Here is a 22,407-nt window from a genome sequence, read left to right as displayed (position 1 = left end):
GTTTCGGGTGGACCGGGAGTGTTTCGACGCTTATTGTGGAAAGTTATCATTTTGAAGATTTTAGAATTTTCTAAGTTTGATATGAAGTAGATTTTGGTGTTATCGATGTTCTTTGGGATTCCGAGGCTTGAAATAGGTGCATTTCGAACCTTTGGACAAGTTTACATAGGGTATATAAATTTGTTAGAATGATTGGACGGGGTTCCTCGGAGCTCGTGTGAGTTTTGAGGTGGTTTCGGACCACTTTTAGGCCTTTTTAAACTGCTATTAAGTGATGTCAGGGGTGTTAATCGCGATTGCGAATGTCTGGGCGATGATCACGAAGAGAAAAATTATAGTCCAGGCCTTGTGAATCGCGATCGCGGAAGTTATGGTCGCGATCGCATACAAGGAATTTCTATTATCAATGGTCTGACTTCAAGAACTTATATCTTGCAATCTATAAGGAATTTAAAGATGATCCAAAACAAAAATTGTAGCCCTTTGAATCTAGTTTCCATAAAAGCAAACCATTTGTCATTTGAAATTTTGTACAAAAAGTTAAGGCCATTAAATTGAAGGGTGTCTATGAGAGGAAAACCAAATTTGTGCATCGCGATCGCGAGGCTTATTGGCCGCGATCGCGATGAAGAAAATAATGCTGAAATATTTTTTAACCACGATCACGTGACTAATGATCGCGATCGCGAAGAAGGAGGCGTGGCAGGTGTACTAAACAAATAATTTCGAGATTTTGAGTTCATTTCTTCACTTTTAAGTTCTTGCAGCACATGTAGGCGATTTGGGGTGATTTTTGAAGACCAAGTTTGCCATATATCATAAAGTAAGTGATTCCTACTCATTGTTAGTTAAATGCATGGATTATATATGAATTTTAATATGAAAATTAGTAGAAATTGTGAGATTTTAGAAGAAAATCCAGAAGTGGTATTTTTAGAATTTGTTCACAAAATTGGGTATGTAATTGAAAGTAAATTATATATTTGAGTTCGTGGTATTATGGGTAATATTTATCTTCGAGAATTTTTGGAATCGAGTACATGGGCTCAGAGTTAACTTTGTTGACTTCATGTTGTGGGAGCTACACACGTATGTGGTGTCGATTGTCTGTGCGTATGCTAGAACTTCTATTTAGGTTTGGGTAGACTTAGACTCATACCATGCTTTGATTGTAATATTTGAGTAAATCTTGCATGTTTAACTGCTTTAATTCACATTTTTGTCTGAGACTAGACTTGCGTAAATTATCGGACTTGTGATTCTAGATACTTGGCGGCTACTTCATTAGTAGTAGAGATTATACTTCCTTTTACGGATTGCTCTTGTGTTGTACAAATTTGTCAGAAAGATTCTAAAATCTCATAACTCACACATATATTCGTGAGTGTGGCCAATGACCCGTCAAGTTTCACTATTCCTATGGGATCGGGATGAACGCCTCAGCAATACTATTATGGATCGGGTCGTACGACCTCGACAATATTATGAGATGCATCTATGGTTCGCGCCGGTCGACCCTCGGTAGTGTACACGATTATGGGATCGGGATGAATGACCTCAGTAGGGATCGAGCCGTATGCCACAATAGGAACTCGTGCCATTACTCTTACGGGGCAGGGCCGCTCGCCTCGGCAGAATCATGCGTAATACCTGATATGAAGTCAGTATACTCGTGAGTTTTTCTGATTTGAGATGTGACTGTTTACTTGGTATTGACTATTATTTATTCCCTCTGAGGAAGTATTCGGTAGTTGAGGACATCGTGTTTATTCTCTTGTTGAGGACAGTATTATTCTCTTATATCTGTTTCATTGTTTTCACTTGCTATGCTTAATCTATGCCTCTTTTTAGTATACATGATTTATCGGACTACTAGTAAGTATCGATGTTGATTTCTCGTCACTACTTCTTCGGGGTTAGACTAGATACTTAGTGGGTATGCGTTGGTTTACATACTCATGCTACACTTCTGCACTGATTGTGCAGGTACTAAGACGTATATATTTGGTGGTCATCTTGGCGCATAGGCGTAGCTGCTGAGGGGATTTTATGGTGAGCTGTAGTCCATGTTACGATCTGCAGCACACGTAGTCTCCATCATATTTATTTATTTTACTGTCCATTTATATTCTAGACAAATGTTGTAGTAGTGTTGTATTGTTCCAGTAGATACGCATGCACATGTGATACCGGATTTTGAAAATTCTTAGTAGATGTTTATGTTATTTATCTAGTAATTTCACCCTTTCCTTTATGTTTTTATTTATGCTTTATATCTCCATGTTTTATTACCCCTAATTTATTTTACTTAACAAAATCCACAAATTTAAAAATAATAAAATGAATAACGAAGTTGTTAGTTCACCGTTGGCTTGCCTAACGGCGATGTTGGGCGCCATCAGGATCTATAGCGAGAATTGGGTCATGACATTGATGTCATCTTGGGAGGATAAGAAGCCATCAACATCAGGTACATAGCTGCAACGAAGTACGCTAACGTGTCAATCACGTATAAAAATGATGCATGAAAACGTTAACCGTAGACAATATAATCTTTGATGATGAGGACGTTGATGTATTAATGTTCCCATACCACGATGCATTGGTAATTATTTTATGAGTTTAATATAGTGATGTTAAACGTATTTTAGTTGATTCAGGTAGTTGCGCAAATATCATGCACCTTTGAGTTATAGAAGAAATGCAAATTAATCGACATGATCATTCCAACGGCACAAATATTATCCAGTTTTAACAGTTCAAGTGAAACAACACGGGGAAGAATTACCTTAACAATTTTTGCAAAGGGTGTAGTTAAAGATAGCTCGTTCCAGGTGATAACCGCTGCTATGGTATATAACATCATCTTGGGAAGATCATGCAATCACAACATAAATGTTGTGCCCTTTACTTTAATTAGGTAATAAAATTTCCATCTAAGTGGGGAATTAAATAAATTAGAGGAGATCAGAGAGCAGCTTAGTGGCTTTAGCAAATATTCTTGCCAAAGATGAAAGCACAATAGAAATTTAAGGGATTTCGGTCGTCAATCAACCCGGATCCCCCAGTCAATGAAAAACCGGATATAGTATAATAGGAGGATCCAAATATTCTAGACACAATCATGAAGAACCAGATTCTACTAAGTCAACAACAAATGATCTAGAACCAATCATCAACTATATTGATTTTCTGGAAAAAAAAGTGTATGTAAGTTCGGGACCTGACTCCAAACTCAGAGGTAAGGTAACTGAATTCTTACTAACTAACGCGGATTGCTTTGCTTGATCCCATGCTGATATGACAGGTATTTTGTTGAAAGTGGTGACCCACAAACTCAATATAGACCGACATCATCCACAAGTCAAGCAGAAAAAGAGAAAAATAGGATCAATGCGGAATAATACAGTAGAAGAAGAGGTCTCCATGCTACTAAAGATTTGATCGATCCGAGAAGTCATGTACCCGGACTGGTTTGGTAATATAGTGGTGGTCCCAAAAAAGAATGGCAAATGGAGGATGTGTGTTAATTACACAAATTTGAACAAAGAAATGCCCCAAATACTTTTTCGCATTACCATATATTGATTAACTCATGCCAGTTGGTTCCAATAGTTAAATACTATAGAGATTAGAATTCACTTTCGTGCGAAACATGGTATTATTTCGGGTAAAATGACCTGGAAGCCATGTAAATTTGGAGAGAATCTTAGCAGATTTTTAATGCTATAGTATAACCAAGTTTATAGGGATGAAATGTCAACTTGGAAAAGAGTCAATAGAGAAGATCTTTTACTTCCTTTATTCTCTAGGTGTATACAGCCGAAATCGAGCATGTCCGATTTCATAGGCACGAGGAGCTACCTCGAGAGTAAGCTCGTAATAGATCAGGCTCGAGCTCAATTGCAGAGTATGGAGCATGAAGATCGAAGTGCTCGCTGAAGATCGAGACCGAGCTTGACCGACTTCGAGTAAGGCGTAATAACGGAATGGCGAAATATTAGCAACCGACCGAAAATCTCGGTAAAAATCCCGGAACAGATCGAATCAAGCAGTTATTGACGCCAATCATGGGATTTGTTTCCCTTATAAGAATTGTATCTTATTTAGGATTCCTCTACTATATAAAGAGGGATCCCATTCATTTAGAGGGGGAAGATTCACGGAGAAACATATAGAAAAAACGCTGCTCTCTATTTCACTTACTATCTATTATTGTTCATCATTGTTTATTTTTCTGTTCTTTACTGCTCTCCTTATCCAACCTCGAGACCATCTCGAATCGAGGTCGAAAGCTCTGCTAGAACACTGGTTTGATTTATTTTATTATTCAGATTATCTTTTCAAGTCCTTGTTTATCAAATGGTATTGAATTAAATCGCGTATCTTTAAAACCACTAAATAAGTTTAATTGTAACTCAAATTTTAGGGTAAACAGTTTGGTGCCCTCCGTGGGGCTAAGGATAATAGTGATTTTTCAGTACTGATTCTGGTGAAACACACTATTTTACGCTTGTTCTTGTCAAGTATCTTTGCTTTCAAGTTAAAACATGTCAAACTCACAAAACGCATCCACACACGGTGACAATGGACTCAGATTCCATGGTGAAAACATAAATGTGATTCCTCCAGGAATCGAAGTGCCACAGGCTACTCACGGGGGAGCACCGATCGCCAACCCCACTGATGTCAGTTCGCACGTTGCTCTAAATGCGGACCTAGGTGCAGATCTTGATGGGAGTGTACGCAGAGAAGGTCGATCTAGTGGCCAAGGAACACAGGGCAGAGGAGACGAAGGAGTTAGTGTCCAAGTAATATTTGAGATGCTTCAGGCTCAGCAAGCTGCTATTGCTCAGTTACAAAATCAACATAGAGCTCCGAATAGGGTCGAGTCGGAAATTACTCACCGTACCTAGCCAGTACCGGAGAGATTGAACGGTAACAAATTGGGGACTGATCCTGCGATAATTAAAATGCCGGAGGAGCTCACCAAAAGAATTGAATTAGGGGAGAAGAGAATTGAAGCCAACGATAAAAAAGTGGAGACATATAACTCTCGAGTTGATCAGATACCGGGGGCACCGCCAATCTTGAAAGGGATGGATTCAAAGAAGTTTGTACAAAAACCCTTTCCTCCAAGTGCGGCTCTGAAGCCTATTCCAAATAAGTTTCATATGCCAGACATACCCAAATATAATGGTACCACCGATCCTGTGCTGCTGAAAAAATTCGAATATGTGCTGCTGAAAATATTCACAGAGACCCTTTCGTAGGGAGCAATGATTTGGTATCACAACCTGCCACCAAATTCCATCGACTCATTTGCCATGTTAGCAGATTCTTTCGTAAAGACACACGCCGGGGCCATAAAGGTCGCAACGAGGAAATCAGACCTTTTCAAGGTAAGGCAAAGGGATAATGAAATGCTGAGGGAGTTCGTGTCCCGATTTCAAATGGAACGCATGGAGTTTCCACCGGTCATAGATGATTGGGCCATTCAAGCTTTCACCCAAGCGTTAAACGAGCGGAGTTCGGTAGCATCACGTTAGTTGAAACAAAATTTGATCGAATATCCAGTTGTAACTTGGGCAGATGTGCACAATTGATACTAATCGAAGATCAGGGTCGAGGATGATCAATTGGGAGCTCCTTCCGGTTCAGCACATCCAAACAGGTCGGCAATTATAAATCAAAGGGACATCGACAGGGAGCCAAGGTCGAAGAGAGATCGATATCAACCATATACCGCAGATCGAAGGAACAATAAGGATAATGGTTCAAGATGCAATTCCACTCAGAACGATCGGAGAAGTGATCGAAGATAAATTTCTCGGGGACTTATGAGCAAGAGTAGTTTTGACAAGTACACCGATCCCACAGAAGCAAATCGGTTATCGGAATATAACTTTAGCATTGATGCATCAGGCATTGTATCGGCAATCGGAAGGATCAAAGATACTTGGTGGCCCAGACCCATACAAACTGATCCTTCTCAAAGAAACCCAAATTTGATATGCATTCATATGATCGTCGGTGGGGTCGACATTCCACATGGACCAATATTCAAATGCACTAAGGTATCAATTACTAGAGAAAAATGAATCTGGGATTATATGCCCGAAAGCACTTTATCATTCAATGACGAAGAAGCAGAAGGCGTCTTTCAGCCCCACAATGATGTTCTGGTAATTTCTATCTTATTAAATAAAGTTCAAGTTAAGCGTGTTTTAGTGGATCCAGGTAACTCGGCGAATATCATCCGATCGAGGGTCGTGGAGCAGCTCGGCCTACAAAACCAAATCGTGCCCGCAGTTCGGGTCCTAAACGACTTCAATATAGCTAGTGAAACAACTAAAGGGGAGATTATTCTACCGGTGAACGTGGTTGGAACCATTCAAGATACTAAGTTCCACGTGATCGAGGGCGACATGAGGTACAATGCCCCTACTCGGGAGGCCTTGGATCCACAATATGAGAGCAATCCCTTCGACACTCCACCAAATGATAAAATTTTCGACATGAGACGGTGTAAAAACATTATACGAGGAGCAGCATGCTGTAAAGGAAATATTTGTGGTCGATGAGGTAACACCGATATCGACACTATCAGCCTCGGAAAGGTCGAACATCAAAGATAAACAGGATGTCAAATAGCAATCACAGACACCAGCCTCGACCGAATCAGGGAAGCAGGAGATAGAAGAAGAAGAGGAAGATTTTCTGACCCCTCAAACTTTTGTTGTTCCCAAAGATACTGACGCCACCGAATCAACGGTCGAAGAGCTAGAACAGGTTGTATTGATCGAGTACCTACCCGAGCGAAAGGTATACCTGGGAACGGTATTAACCCCCGAACTCAGGAAAAAACTTATTCAATTTCTTGGTGATAACATAGATTGTTTTTCATGGTCCCATTTAGACATGACAGGGATTCCACCGGAGGTAACGACATATCGACTGAGCTTGGACCCTAGATTCAAATCAGTGAAGCAAAAGAGAAGACCACAATCCAAAGTAAAGCACGCATTCATAAAGGATGAGGTAACTAAACTTCTAAAAATAGGATCCATTTGGGAGATGAAATATCCCGAATGGTTAGCCAATATAGTTGTTTTCCCTAAAAAAGGGGATAAACTTAGAATGTGTGTAGATTATAAGGATTTAAACAAGGTGTGCCCCGAAGATTCTTTTCCACTGCCTAAGATCGATCGCATAATCGATGCCACGACCGGCCACGAGATCCTTACTTTTCTCGATGCCTATTCTGGGTACAATCAAATCCAAATGAACCCGTAAGACCAAGAAAAGACTTCATTTATCACCAAGTACGGAACATATTGTTATAATGTAATGCCCTTCGGGCTAAAAAATGGAGGAGCTACTTACCAACGCCTAGTGAATAAAATGTTCGAAGAACAAATAGGTAAATCAATGGAGGTTTATATTGATGACATGCTAGTTAAGTCCCTACGCGCAGAGGACCATTTGGCTCATTTGCAGGAAACGTTCGAGATTTTAAAGAAATACAACATGAAGCTCAACCCCGAGAAAAGTGCTTTCGGGGTTGGTTTGGGGAAGTTCCTTGGCTTCATGGTATCGAATTGGGGAATTGAGATCAACCTCGATAAAATCAAGGCCATCGAAGACATCACCGTAGTGGATAGTGTAAAAGCCATACAAAGGCTAATGCCTTAGGCCGATTCATTTCGAGGTCATCGGATCGAAGCCACAGATTTTTCTCTTTACTCAAAAAGAAGAATGATTTCGCCTGGACCCCAGAATGCCAACAGGCATTGGAGGAGTTGAAGCGATACCTATCGAGCCCACCACTGCTTCACACTCCAAAGACAGAAGAGAAGCTTTACTTGTACTTGGAAGTATCGAAAATCGCGGTAAGTGGTGTCCTAGTTCGAGAAGATCAAGGTACGCAATTTCCCGTTTATTATGTAAGTCGAACCTTAGGAGAAGCATAAACTAGATATCCGCACTTAGAAATATCAGCACTTGCACTAATAAGTGTCTCTAGAAAGTTAAGACCATACTTTCAATGTCACCCAGTATGCGTATTAACCACTTACCCACTTCGTAATATTTTGCACAAGCCCGAACCATCAGGTCGATTGGCCAAATGGTCCGTCAAACTCAGTGGGTACGACATCGAATATCAACCTCGGACGTCCATCAAGTCTCAAATTTTAGCAGACTTTGTGGCCGATTTCACGCCAACACTCGTCCCGAAGTTGAAAAGGAACTCTTGTTAAAATTGGGTACGCCATCGGGGGTATGGACCCTTTTCACAGACGGTGCTTCAAATATGAAGGGGTCCGGGCTAGGCATCGTTTTGAAGCCGCCCACGGGTAGCACTATTAGGCAATCTATCAAAACTTCTAGGCTGACTAACAATGAGGCCGAGTTCGAGGTCATGATTGTAGGTCTCGAGCTTGCTAAAAGATTGGGGACAGAAGTCATTGAAGCCAAGTGTGACTCTTTACTGGTGGTGAACCAAGTAAACAAAACCTTCGAAATTTGAGAGGATAGAATGCAAAGGTATTTGGACAAGCTGCAGGTAACTTTGCACCGTTTCAAGGAATGGACTTTACATCATGTACCTCGAGAAAAAAATGGTGAGGCCGATGCACTTGTAAACTTGGGGTCATAGGTCGAGGAAGATAAGATCAGCTCGGGGACTATCGTTCAACTCTCGAAATCTGTGATCGAGGAAATGCCATGCCGAAATAAACTCTACAAGCTTAACCTGGGATTGGAGGAATAAATATATTGAATACTTAAAGAATGGAAAGCTCCCATCGGACCCTAAAGAGTCGAGAATCGTACGAACCAAAGCTGCTCGATTCAAATTGGCTGAAGATGGAACATTATACAGAAGAAAATTCGATGGACCATTGGCAGTGTGCTTAGGACCAGGAGGTATCAATTACTGTTTACCTTAAAATTCGAGTAACAATTAAACTTATTTAGTGATTTTAAGGATACATGATTTAATTTAATACCAATTGATAAACAAGGACTTGAAAAGATAATCTGAGTAAGAAAATAAATCAAACCAGTGTTCTAGCAGAGCTTGCTGAGCCTGAAGCATCACGAATATTACTTGGAGACTGACTCCCTCGTCTCCTCTGCCCTTTGTTCCTTGGCCACTAGATCGACCTTCTCTGCGTATACTCCCATCAAGATCTGCACCTAGGTCCGCATTTGGAGCAACGTGCGAACTGACATCAGTGGGGTTGGCGACCGGTGCTCCCCCGTGAGTAGCCTGTGGCACTTCGATTCCTGGAGGAATCACATTTTTCTTTTCACCATGGAATCCGAGACCATTGTCACCGTGTGTGGATGCGTTTTGTGAGTTTGACATGTTTTAACCTAAAAACAAAGATACTTGACAAGAACAAGCGTAAAATAGTGTATTTCACCAGAATCAGTACTAAACAATCACTATTATCCTTAGCCCCACGGAGGGCGCCAAACTAATTACCCTAAAATTCGAGTAACAATTAAACTTATTTAGTGGTTTAAGGATACGTAATTTAATTCAATACCAATTGATAAACAAGGACTTGAAAAGATAATCTGAATAATAAAATAAATCAAACCAGTGTTCTAGCAGAGCTTTCGACCTCGATTCGAGATGGTCTCGAGGTTGGATAAGGAGAGAAGTAAAGAATAGAAAAATAAACAATGATGAACAATAATAGATAGTAAGTGAAATAGAGAGCAACATTTTTTCTATATGTTTCTCCGTGAATCCTCTCCCTACAAATGAATGGGGTCCCTCTTTATATAGTAGAGGAATCCTAAATAAGGTACAATTCTTATAACGGAAACAAATCCCATGATTGGCGTCAATAACCGCTTGATTCGATCTGTTCTGGGATTTCTGCCGAGATCTTCGATCGGTTGCTAATATTTCACCATTTCGTTATTACACCTTACTCAAAGTCAGTCACGCTTGGTGTCAATCTTCAACGAGCACTTCGATCTTCAAGCTTCATATTCTGCCATTGAGCTCGAGCGTGGTCTATTACGAGCTTACTCTCGAGACAGCTCCTTGTGCCTATAAAATCGGACACGCCTGATTTCGACCGTATACAGATATAGTCGATTGGGAAGGACCCTATAAAGTCCTCGATATAGTCAGAAAAGGCTCTTATAAACTCGGAACGATGGACGGCAAACCACTGTCAAGAAATTGGAACATATCACTTCTCAAACGATATTATTGTTAAGGTATGGCTTTCTCCCTCCTTTCGTTTATGTATATTCGACGCTAACTCTTTGCAGGAGTTCGACCAAAGACATCGAGACCTCGGGTTTTAAAGTACGCATTGCACTCTTTTTCCCTTAGATTGGTTTTTATCCCAAATGGGTTTTTCCGGTGAGGTTTTTAATGTGGCGACAAGTATGTGCTACATGAGGACAATTCAACAGTATCCAATGCTTCTTTGTAATCTACCTAGAATACTGGAGGACATCACCCTCGGATGTTGTATTCTCGAGAATAGTACTTCATGTCAAAGGGCCTCGATAGGGAAGCTTTGTAATGGGCCAAACGGTCAAGAGAACCGTGTCCATATAAATTAGTCGAGCCCTGATGGCAAAACATGTGCGCATGTATAAACTATTCAAAGAAGCATTCTCTCTTCATTTAAACATTTTGTGTCTCAAAGAAAATCCTCTACTATACAAACCTTATGCTTATGATATTGTGAGAAACGACTCAAGAACCAAAGTGCAAATATACACTCGGCTGAAGATCGAGACCGAGCGTGACCGACTTCGAGTAGGCGTAATAATGGAATGGCGAAATATTAGCAACCGACCAAAGATCTCGACGGAAATCCCGGAACAGTTCGAATCAAGCGGTTATTGACGCCAATCATGGGATTTGTTTCCGTTATAAGAATTGTACCTTATTTAGAATTCCTCACTATATAAAGAGGGGCCCCATTCATTTGTAGGGGGAGGATTCACGGAGAAACATATAGAAAAAACGCTGCTCTCTATTTCACTTACTATCTATTATTGTTCATCATTGTTTATTTTTCTGTTCTTTACTGCTCTCCTTATCCAATCTCGAGACCATCTCGAATCGAGATCGAAATCTCTGCTAGAACACTGATTTGATTTATTTTATTATTCAGATTATCTTTTCAAGTCCTTGTTTATCAATTGGTATTGAATTAAATTACGTATTCTTAAAACCAGTAAATAAGTTTAATTGTTACTCGAATTTTAGGGTAAACACTTGGGTTAGAAGATTTTTTGTTGAAGTATTCCTATCTCTAACCTTACAATTAACAGGATGCTATATATGTGTAGCGATTAGCTTATTGTAGAGTCACGCATCTACAAAGAGAGTATTGAGAGAATACATAAGCTAATAGCAAAATCCCACGATAGAGATGTTATGCTCCGCAATATTATATTACAATAATGTTACGCTCCACAGTATTTTATTACGATGATGTTACACCCTGTAGTATTGTACGTTGAATTTGTCGTAAGATAATTGACATCAGTTCAAGGACAAGATTATTTGGAGATTATAAGTATTATACTATTTCAAACAAGTGATAAGTAAATTCATGAAGGTGAAATGGTAAACGAATCAAAGAAAATGAGTATCGTTGAAGGTTGTCAATTTGGGATATAATACGATCCGAGCCATAATACCCGGTATTTATGGACTAGTTCCATACAAGGTACCACATGACCATGATATTAAGGTGTATAAAGTGTGTTAAAAGTGAGTAGTATTTTAAGTAATTTGAGATAATTCTTAATTATGTGGGTAATTGGTTAATTATTAGATTAGTGGGGGTTTAACAAGTTAATTAAGGAAATGAGTGGATAATTTTGGATAAGCCAAACCCCCTGTCACGCCCCAAAACCGAGGAGCGCGACCGGTGCTCAACCGAGTGAACCCGACCGAGCAAGCCTGTTAGATTTCATTCTACCCAAACTCATCCATGAATAGAGATAATACATATTATTATTAATTAGACAAAAATGTATTCATGTCTACAATACCAATTCATTTTCAATTGTTTCATCATTTTTAATGTCTCAAATGGACAAGTAATACATCCACAACATAACATAGTTTGTCTTTCCCCAGCAGCAATACACAACCCACACTATGTCTACGGAGCCTCTATAGATAAAGAAGAGTATAATGATAATGCCGGCAACAAGGCCCCGGCTATACCTCAAATAGAATACACAAAATACACAAGATTTATGACTCCGGAATGAAGTGGGGCTCACCAAGTCAGCTGGGAAGAAGGTGTACTGCTATCACTGACCAATATCTCCTGCTGTGGAACCACCTGCTTCCATTGAAAGATGCAGCGTCCCTGGCAAAAGGGACGTTAGTACTGTTGAATAGCACTAGTATGTATAACTAAACACCCTCTCAATAGAATGACAAATAATACAAATAAGATTATCATAATATCAATGAAAACCTTAATTAACATCAAACCTCAATTTAGGATCAAGACAATGTTCAAATTAATTTCCATATCTCACATTGGGAGATTTTTAGTATCGATATACATTTGTCTACAATACCATTACCATTATTCACCACACCAATACCACTATTCAGAATACCGTTATTCACAAAACCAGTACCACCACACTTTTAGCACGAAGTCTGATCATGACCCGATCGGCTAGTCTATCTCAGTAGAGACATCAACCATAATTTCTCTCAATATCAATACCACCGTTTTTAACACGGAGTCCGATCACGACCTGATCGGCTAGGCTATCCATTAGGTACATCAACCACAATTACCATTTCAGTTACAATTTTCAGCACAATCACCACCATCTGTGCGGCATGGTATCCGATCACGACCCGATCAGCTAGGCCGTCTTATTTGAGACATCAACCTTTTTATATCAATCATCGCATTTCATAATTCAGTATTTCATGCTCACATTATTAATTTCAAATATTGCTAGTTACCCATTTTTATAAAATTTCGAAATTAGAGTTTAGGGTGTAGAATCTTACCTCTAGGATGAAGACCTAGTAAGCTTCCCTTCTTAATCTTCCAAAACATTAGCAAGAATTGAAGAAAAATTATGGAAGAACACCTTCTCAGTCTAGGGTACTCCCTCTCACTCTAAAATATCAAATTATGTCTCAAAAATGCCCCAAAGAGTGTATTTAACGAATTAGGGTCAGGTTTTAAAAACCCAAAAATGGAGCTTCAGAACAAGGTATGCGATCGCATAACCGATATGCGGACCGCATATCGGTCGCATAATTGGTTACAAAATAGCCAAAAGAACTGTTTGTGTATGCGGTCACTATGCAGTCCGCATAACTGTTATGCGGTCGCATAATGCACCGCATAACAGTTATGCGGTCACATAGTCGACCACATAGTTTTTTCCAACTGACCTAATCAACTGCCTCACTCTGCGACTATTATGCAATCCGCAGAATGGTTCTGCGGTCCACTTTTCTGCCAAATATTTTTATTTACTTTCCGGTGCATTGTTTAACCCAAAAAGTCCGAGCCGCGACTCGCAAGTTCGCCGCTACAATCCTTAAACATGTTAGCCTAGTCCGGCACCATTAAATATTATTTTCTTTGTAAATTTTACCGGGCTTTATACTTAAGTACTTCAAAATTTTTTGGGGTGTTACACCCCCCCCAACGTGGCTGCATACTAGCCCAAATAAGTGACTCTTACTCCATGTAGAAAGGTGTCACATTTAAGTAATTTGTTGGCCATGTCATACATAAGTTGGGGCCCACACCCAAAGACTTAAGACTCCTCTAATTCACTTGGTGTCTCTACAAAATAATGGAGAAAGTTTCAGCATAGTCTTAAGAGACTTTGGTCCTCTACTTTCTTTGGTTTTCTAATGGCTTCAAACGTGAAAGGCTCTCTAAATTCACAAAATGAAAAGGGCTTATGACTTTGTGAAATTACAACAAACATTCGGATGAAGTTTCAACAAAAGTCATACACAAGATTATGATCAAATTCACAAAGTGAGATAGATTGGCAACGTGATTTTGCTTCAACAAAATTTCATACTAAGTAATACTGCGTAATAGCAACGGATTTGCAATTCTAAGAGAGCCCAGTACAATCTTTCTCAAGAATATCATACAGATCATTCTCTATTTCGATCTCGCCATTACGTGTTTCATCGCAATTGGTGTGTGTTAGAAGGATTGTCAAGAGAATTGGTTCAGGTATGTTAAGGCTATCCCTTCTTTCCTTTTGGCACGGTCCAAATGATACAAATGAAACGAGAAAAATACGCAACTTTCATAAATGACTCTATTCATAGAAATACTAGAGGTGTCTATATTCTTGATTCCCCACGTGTCTTATTATTCTATCATCTGTTCATGGGTCGCAGAAAATACATAAGTTGATAAAGTTTATTTTATGATATTAATCAGAGGCATAATGGTCTTATGACATTCCGAGAGATTTTATTGACGTACTTCTCATGCATTGCATTCATTTACATTGACCTATGACCAGATGGTATTATATACGTGTATATATGTATATTATATGTATATGGGATATGAAAAAAGGTTACAGCATTATATACGCACCACCATTTGATCAGCTGGTATACGTTGATCATTTGCCCACAGTGGCCGAGATGATATGATGGGATGCTCTTAGAGGCTTGATGATGTTATGAACGCATATGCCTATGCATGGTATGACATTATACGTATATGCATGACATTATAAGTATTAAATGATTCATAGAGCTATGCAGTCTTATATGTCGAGTCTTTTACTCCATGTTTCTCTCATGTCTATTATTTGCTGATTTTCATTCCTTACATACTCGGTACATTATTTGTACTGACATCCCTTTTGCCTGGGGACGCTGCGTTTCATGCCCGCAGGTCCCGATAGGCAGGTCGAGAGTTCTCCAAGTAGGCTATCAGCTCAGCGGAAGGTGTTGGTGCGCTCAATTTGCTCCGGAGTTGCTATTTGGTCAGTATGATTAAGATATGTATTGATTGGTATGGCGGGGCTCTGTCCCGACCTTTATGACAATTATGTATTCTTAGAGGCTTGTAGACAGATGTCATGTATATGAAAGATTGTATGGCCTTATCGGCCTATGTTCAGTATACGAGTGATCATTTCGGTCTTATAGGCCGTATATCTTAGGTATAAGTTGGTATTATATGTTTTATTCTAGTTATCTCATAGCAGCCTTTCCGTCTTATTTTTCTATGATAGTATGATACGAAAAATACGTTATGTTGGTACTTGGCTGAATAAGATACCGGATGCCCGTCGCGGCCCATCGGTTTGGGTCGTGATAAGAGAAAAAGATAAACTAAAGAACCCATTCCAGAAACTGAATTGAGTATAATTTAGTTTGTCTAGATCCTATAGTAGATATTTTTAAAGTGTAACCTTATTCTTCTTACTTTAGAAGCACTATTATAGGATTTTGTTAACTTTTGATCTAGGCTAAGAGTTTAGCTTGAAGGGTGTAGCTACAATTGTCAAGGTTGTAGGTTGTTAAGTAACTAGACTTAGTCTCTTAGGTTATAAAGAGTATTATAATCAGAAACTGCTTGTTCTTGTTTAGTAAAGTTTATGAGAAAAACCCCAAAGTTGGGTCATAGTTTTTTACATGAGCAAGAAAGTTTTCCATGTAAAAATTCATGGTTTAATTATATTTTACTAGTACAAGAACTACAAGAACCAGTATATAGAACCCAGTTGTAAGGATAACTTGATAAACTATTGGGTGTTTAAACAACTAAAATTTTAATAAGGTGACATCTTAATATGCTATTCACACCCCTCTAGTATATAAATCGTGTATTAAAGTAACAATTAGTATCAGAGTAGGTTCTTAACAATAAGACTAACACCTTTGAGAGATCTAGAAAATGAGTGCACCACCTGGGATGTATGAGGGTCAGTCTACTACACGTCCACCTCTATTCAATGGCCCGTACTACAGTTGGTGGAAGTCTAGGATGGTAGACTTCCTAACTGTTGAAGACTACAAACTTTGAAACATTATTTTGGATGGGCCAAATGTTTCTACCAAATTAAATGTTGAAGGACGAGAGGTTCCCAAGGAGAGGAGTAAATTCAACTCTATCGATTACAAACTACTGGAGAAAAATGCCAAAGAAAAGAAGATACTAATTTGACGTGTTGGACCTGACGACTATAATAGGATTTCTGCATGTATTGATACAAAGAAGATCTAGGATATTCTTCAAATTACTCATGAAGGACCAACTCAAGTGAAGCAATCGAGAATTGAGATATTCACGAGGAACTGTGAACTATTTTTTGTGAAGGATTCTAAATCTATCCAAGACATGATCACCATGCTTACCATCATCACAAATGATTGGGATCTCTCGGGTAAACTTTTTCATCTGAAGAATTAGTGAGAAAAATTCTCAGTGTACTTTCTGCCTCCTAGAAAAACAAAGTTACTGCTAAAAAGCTGGATAAAATTACTCTAGACGAACTTGTTGGAAATTTAAAGGCTAATGAAATGAAGAAGTTGGAAATAAAAAGGGATGATTCTAAGAGAGACAAAGGGTTAGTTCTCAGGAATCTGAAGAAGCTACATTTGATGAAGAAGAAGCATACAGGAGAAAAAGGGGAGGTCCCAGCAAAGCAAATGTTAAAGAAAAATGAAACTTGAATGGATGTTATAAATATGGAAAGCTTAATCATAAGATCAGGGATAGTCCACAGTACAAGATTGATTTGGAGAAAGAGTAAGCTTAAAAGCAAAAGAAGCCATGAAACAATTAGTCCTGGCTACTTTTGAGGACAGCAATGATGAAGATGATGGTGATGACACAGATGGACAATTATCTCTTTTTGCTATGATGGACCTAGTCACTGAAGAGAAATCTCAACAGCCTTGGCTAGAAGGTCTTCCAATAAATGTTCCACCTATATTCACTAAACAGTATTTCAACTGGTGGAAAACTCGAATGGAGACTTTCCTACAAGTTGAGGATTATGATTTATGGTTGATCACAACTCGTGGACTATTCACACCAAAAAATAACAATGAAGGAAAGAAGATTATCAAGATTGAAGAAGAACTGAATAATGATGACAAATGGATGCTTGAAAACAATGCAAAGGTCAAGCTCATTATTTATATTGGTCTTGGATTTGAAGAGTTCAACAAGATTATAACTTGACATTACGAATGATATTTGGGAGAGGTTGTCAGCAATCTATGATGAAACTCACTCTGAAATGGCATTGAGGGTCTTTATGAATACATAATCTAAGAGGGTCAATATGGATGATGTTATCTCTATAATGGCCATGAGTGATTCAAAATCTGAAGCTGGCAACGACCAGGTAAATGTTCCTGATCTCAAGAAAAATCTTCATGCTCTTTCTAAGAAAAAATTGGATGCTGCTTTCCTTAATTAATAATATTGATAAGTTGAGTGTTGATAAAGAGAAATTAATCAATAATTTTTAAATATTAAATTTGAATGTCAAAATCTTAGAAAAATAAGATTTTAAGGAACAAGTACTATTTTTATAATCTAAGAATACAACAATTAAATTGAAACTCAAAAGTTGAATAAAGTACCAGAAAAAGACAAACATAAAATTAGTGAGGTATAGACTTCCCTAGAAAATGAACAAAAATTAACTAGGAATAATTTATGCAGTCAAACTAAAAGAAATTAGTTAATTCAAGAGGACTTGAACAAGGTCAAATATGCACTCTTAAGAATCTCTAAATGGAACAGTTCCTCAAAGGCTCTTGACTGGCTGAATAAGAACCACATGTCAATAAAATTGATCTATCATACTACAAACTTCTTCCTAAAGTTGATCCTAACTATGTAGCCACTACCTAAAATAAATTATGCACACACTGTAGAACCACTGGTCATTATAAATTTTTTTATAAGGCATTATTCAATGAACAAAATAAAAGGGTACCTATTCAGACTCACTGGGTACGAGAGATATCAGTCATGAAGAAATCTGCCTTGCCTAGCTGGACTAAGAAGTATTTAATACACCCGTTTAGTCAAAAAAAAGATCCAAGATAGATTGGGTTCCCAAATATGACCTCCGACTTGTTTATATGCTAAAATGAGAGGAAACAATCAAGGATGGTATGTCGATAATGGCTGCTCTTGACACATAGCTGAACGGAAGGAGAATTGTCTCTCACCAATAGCCTTCCAAGGAGAAAATATGGCTTTTAGGGATGGTGAAAAAGGTAAAATCACTAGTATAGGTAAGATTGATGAGTTACTTTCCCATGCTATAGAAAATATGTAATGTTTTGATGAGCTAAAACACAATCTCCTAAGTGTCAGCCAGATATACGACAAGGGCAACAAGGTTGAGTTTGACTCAGCTGAGAGTCTTGCCACAATCTTGAAATCCGGTGAGGTAGTTCTTAAAGGAAAGAGATATAATAATGTTACATTGCTTCCATTATGTCCTTTCCCGAGAATAAACTGACCTACCTAAGTGTGCTTGATAATGACCATCGTTTGTGGTATGGGAGGTTAGGTCATGCTAGTCTTGTTCAACTGAACAAACTAGCTTTAAAAAGATAGTTATAGGACTACCACAAATTTGTATTATGACAAAGTATGTGATGCATGTGTAAAAGACAATCATGTTAGATCCTCTTTCAAATCTAAGGTTGTTAGTACCTCTAGAACTATTCAATATGGACCTTTGGGATCCCATGAGGGTTATGCGTAAAGGTGGCAAAAGATATATCCTTGTGGAAGTTGATGACTATACTAGATATACTTGGATCTTATTTATTTCAAGTAGATATGAAGCTTTTGATTTTTTGCATATTTCTCAAAATGTTTCAAAAGAAACTGGCTCTTCAACTTACCAGCATACATTTTGATCATACTACCGAGTTTGAAAATGCCAAGTTTTTTGAGTCTCGCAATGTGCGTGGTCTAGATCATAATTTTCGTGCTCCCAGAACTCTCCAACAAAATGGGGGTGGTTAATAGAAATAATATGCCACTAAAAGATATGGAAATGACAATAAATCTCTAGTGGCCTGCCTAAGAATTTCTAGGCAGAAGCCATAAACACAATATGCTACTTGTTGAATAGATGTATGGTAAGACCATTGCTTGAGAAGATGTCCTATGAGTTGCTTAAAGGAAGAAAACCTAATATCTCGTATCTTAGAGCTTTTGATTGTAAATGTTATGTTCACAATAACATCAAGGAAGCTCTAAGAAAGTTTGACGCCAGAAGTGATGATGGAGTATCCTTGGTTATTCACTATGTAGCAAAGCATATAAGGTTTTCAATAAATGAACAATGTGTGTAGAAGAAAATGTGCATATTGTATTTGATGAATCAGATCCCTTAATTGAGAGAAATATATAGGATGATGATCAAGACCTTGGTCTGATATGAGATGAGAATTCGGATCTTAAAGATCAAGTTAAAACTATAGAAAGTAATGAAGCAGGCATTGGAAACAGAAGCTGGAGAAGATGAAGAATCCACTTGGGGGGAACTATAAGCTCAACTGGGCAAGAAGAAGGAATTGGTATGGAAGACCTTGTTCTTGAGCCTGGTGCATATGCTGAGAAATCTCAACAATATCAAAGAAGACCTTGTAAACACCAAAGTTCCCATCCTCTGGAGAACATAATCTCAAATCCAACTTAACAATTCATACCAAATCATCCTTGATAAATTCCTATGCTTTCAATGCTTTTTTATCTACTACTGAGCTAAAAACGTTAAAGAAGCTTTGCTAGAAGCTAATTGGGTTTTAGCTATGGCATCTGGAGCCAAGATATAAGGACTGAATAATAATAGGAACAAAGTGGCTCTTCAGAAATAAGCTGGATGAACGAGGAATAGTGAACAGGAACAAGTCTAGGCTTGTGGTTTAAGGTTACAATCAAGGGAAGGGAATTGATATGATGAGACTATTACACCCTATATTTTCGTATGTAAAAGTACGTCGTGAGAAAACTAATGTAGGACCAAAAATGAGATCAACTTTGAAAATATATAAAGTAAGTTAATCATATTATCTCGGAGGTTACAAATATTGAAGATCATGAACAACAAGTACAAAGAGGATTGGAAGGTTCAGAAGCTAAAGGAATTGAAGAAAATAGTATTTTTTTCATAAGTCGACAAGTTGGGAATGTTATAACATGTACTTTTGGGGTGAGACTAGGGTGCTTAACATGATAAGGAGGTTATGTTATGAGTTATGTTAGTCGTATGATAGTCGTGTGCTATGTTTTGAAGTCAAGCGAGTGGTGGAACAAAAGTCTATGAAAGTCATCACAAGTTACGTTCATAAGTTTAACTGAAATTTTGGGTCAAATGTAACTGCGATTTTCTCCTAATATACTTAGAGTTATGGGGTGTTCCACCCATCAAATTGAAGATCTATGCGTCTTTTCTAACGCATTAAACTGTTTGTCAATACGATATTGGAGTAGAGAGATATGGGTGTTTTTGCGAGACTGCGCAGACTGTCACCTACTTGCTTAAATGAGAGTCCAAATATGGGCCAGTTCGGGTCATCCAAAGAAGCCTTTTAAAGGAATATCTCCTTCATATATTATACTGATAATAAGGCATAATAACCAGACATAATCTCTTCAAAACTCCTCCCAAAAATTACCCACAAACCCTAATAGATTTTTTCTCCCTTTCAAGTTCTAATTGGAGGTAAAACCTAGAGTTTGAAGAACCAAGATAGGAGCTGAGTTATCCAACAAATAAGTTAAGTTTACTACTCTCTTTCATCCATTTATTTTTTCTTTAAATGCATAGTAAGTCGTTCTATATTTGTAAGAACTCACGGGACGGTGATTGGAAGCCGTGAGTTCAAGTTATTCACTTGTAGCAGACTATTTTGTGTTGCTGTTGGGCTGCATGTTTTACTACTATTTTGTGGAGTTTTGGAGTAGGTAGGGTGTGTAGAAACACCACATAAATGCAGGGTGGTGGGCTGGTCATTCGTCGTAATATTTTTGGGTTGTTTGACACTACTACGGTGGTCGTTTTGGGTATGAAGAGATTGAGGTGTGTTGGGCTGTTTTGTAGTATTTTGTGGTGTATATAAGGTTGAAAAATAATATATATATATATATATATATATATATATATATATATATATATATATGTTGTTATTGTTGAGTTCTTGTGTTGTTGGTGTTATCTTGAATTTGGAGGAAGTAAGGACTATAGGGGAGATGCTGCCCGTTTTAATATAAAATAAACTTGTGGTTCGTTGTGCGATAGTTGTACCTTTCCTAATTTAATGATTGTATTATTATCGTTGTTGTAGATTAAGGTGCGAAGAGGCTAGTTCAACTTGATGATTGGAAAGATTGTGATAAGGTATGTTAAGGCTAAGCCCATCCTTCATTTTGGCATGATCTCGTAACAACATGTGTTTGATAACGAGGCATAAAGAGAAAAATATACTCCCGAATTTATATACATTATCCTAGTCTCATAAGTTACATATTCTCCCTTATCGGGACTTTATATTCAATTGAGTAGTGTCTTTTTCTGGTCAAGAGAGCAAAGGGTCTATATATATACAGTATTACAGTATTTTCACCACCATCAAGCTATAATCGGTGGGCAGGCCCCTATTGGGCAACCTCTGATCAGATGGTAAGTTGTAAAACGAGCCTACTGTGTCCGAGCGCCTATGAGTGAGCCTAGGATGGCCGAGATACAGAGCCTAGTATGGCTGAGCGCCTATGAGCAAGCCTACTACGGCCGAGCAGTTACACGTACCGAGCCTTATGGGGCTGAACATTTATTTTACTTACTATATTGAAGGAGTTGAGTCAGTATCAACAGGTAAGTATATCTGCAGATCATCTTTGACTCCCAGTTACTTTTAGTTATTATATTATCAGTTCAGTTTCCGCTTTCAGTTATGTTATTGCCTTACATTCCTTTGTACATTATTTCGTACTGACGTCCCTTTTTCGGAGACGCTGCATTTCATGCGTGCAGGTTCAGATAGACTAACAGGTAGACCTCCTCAGTAGGTGTTTTCAGAGTTCAGCCTGATCGGTAAGCTCCACATCCTTTGGAGTTGTCGGGTCTAGGATTTTGTGTACATATTATGTATGTATGTATATATGCTATGGGTAGGTCAGGGCCTTATTCTGATCACAATACATCCATCAGTAGAGGCTTGTAGACATATTCTGTCAGCTAGAGCAGTATGTTTGGCATGTAGGCCTGGTATGTATATTTTGTTAGTTTGTCAACTGTAGTAGTTATGACAGCCTTATCGGCCCAGCTTTATATTTATGTTTAGTCAGCGCTAGTTTCCGTTCAGTTTTATATTTTGCTTTGCAAAGT

At 38.3% G+C, this 22,407-nt stretch overlaps 1 protein-coding gene across 1 annotated transcript in view; it reads left to right on the top strand.

Annotated features, from left to right (window-relative positions):
* LOC138906187 (uncharacterized) overlaps positions 1-16,711 on the top strand; it is a 61,841-nt gene extending 45,130 nt beyond the window's left edge. The window contains exon 2 of the mRNA XM_070194712.1: positions 16,484-16,711. Coding sequence (XP_070050813.1) covers positions 16,484-16,711 — 228 coding nt within the window. The remainder of the gene's footprint in view (positions 1-16,483) is intronic.
* The last annotated feature ends 5,696 nt before the right edge of the window (positions 16,712-22,407 follow it).

Source organism: Nicotiana tomentosiformis, chromosome 2 (genome assembly GCF_000390325.3).
Source record: "Nicotiana tomentosiformis chromosome 2, ASM39032v3, whole genome shotgun sequence".
NCBI classification, from domain to species: Eukaryota; Viridiplantae; Streptophyta; class Magnoliopsida; order Solanales; family Solanaceae; genus Nicotiana; species Nicotiana tomentosiformis.
Note: the sequence above shows the minus strand (reverse complement) of the source record. Positions and strands in the feature narration are given on the sequence as shown.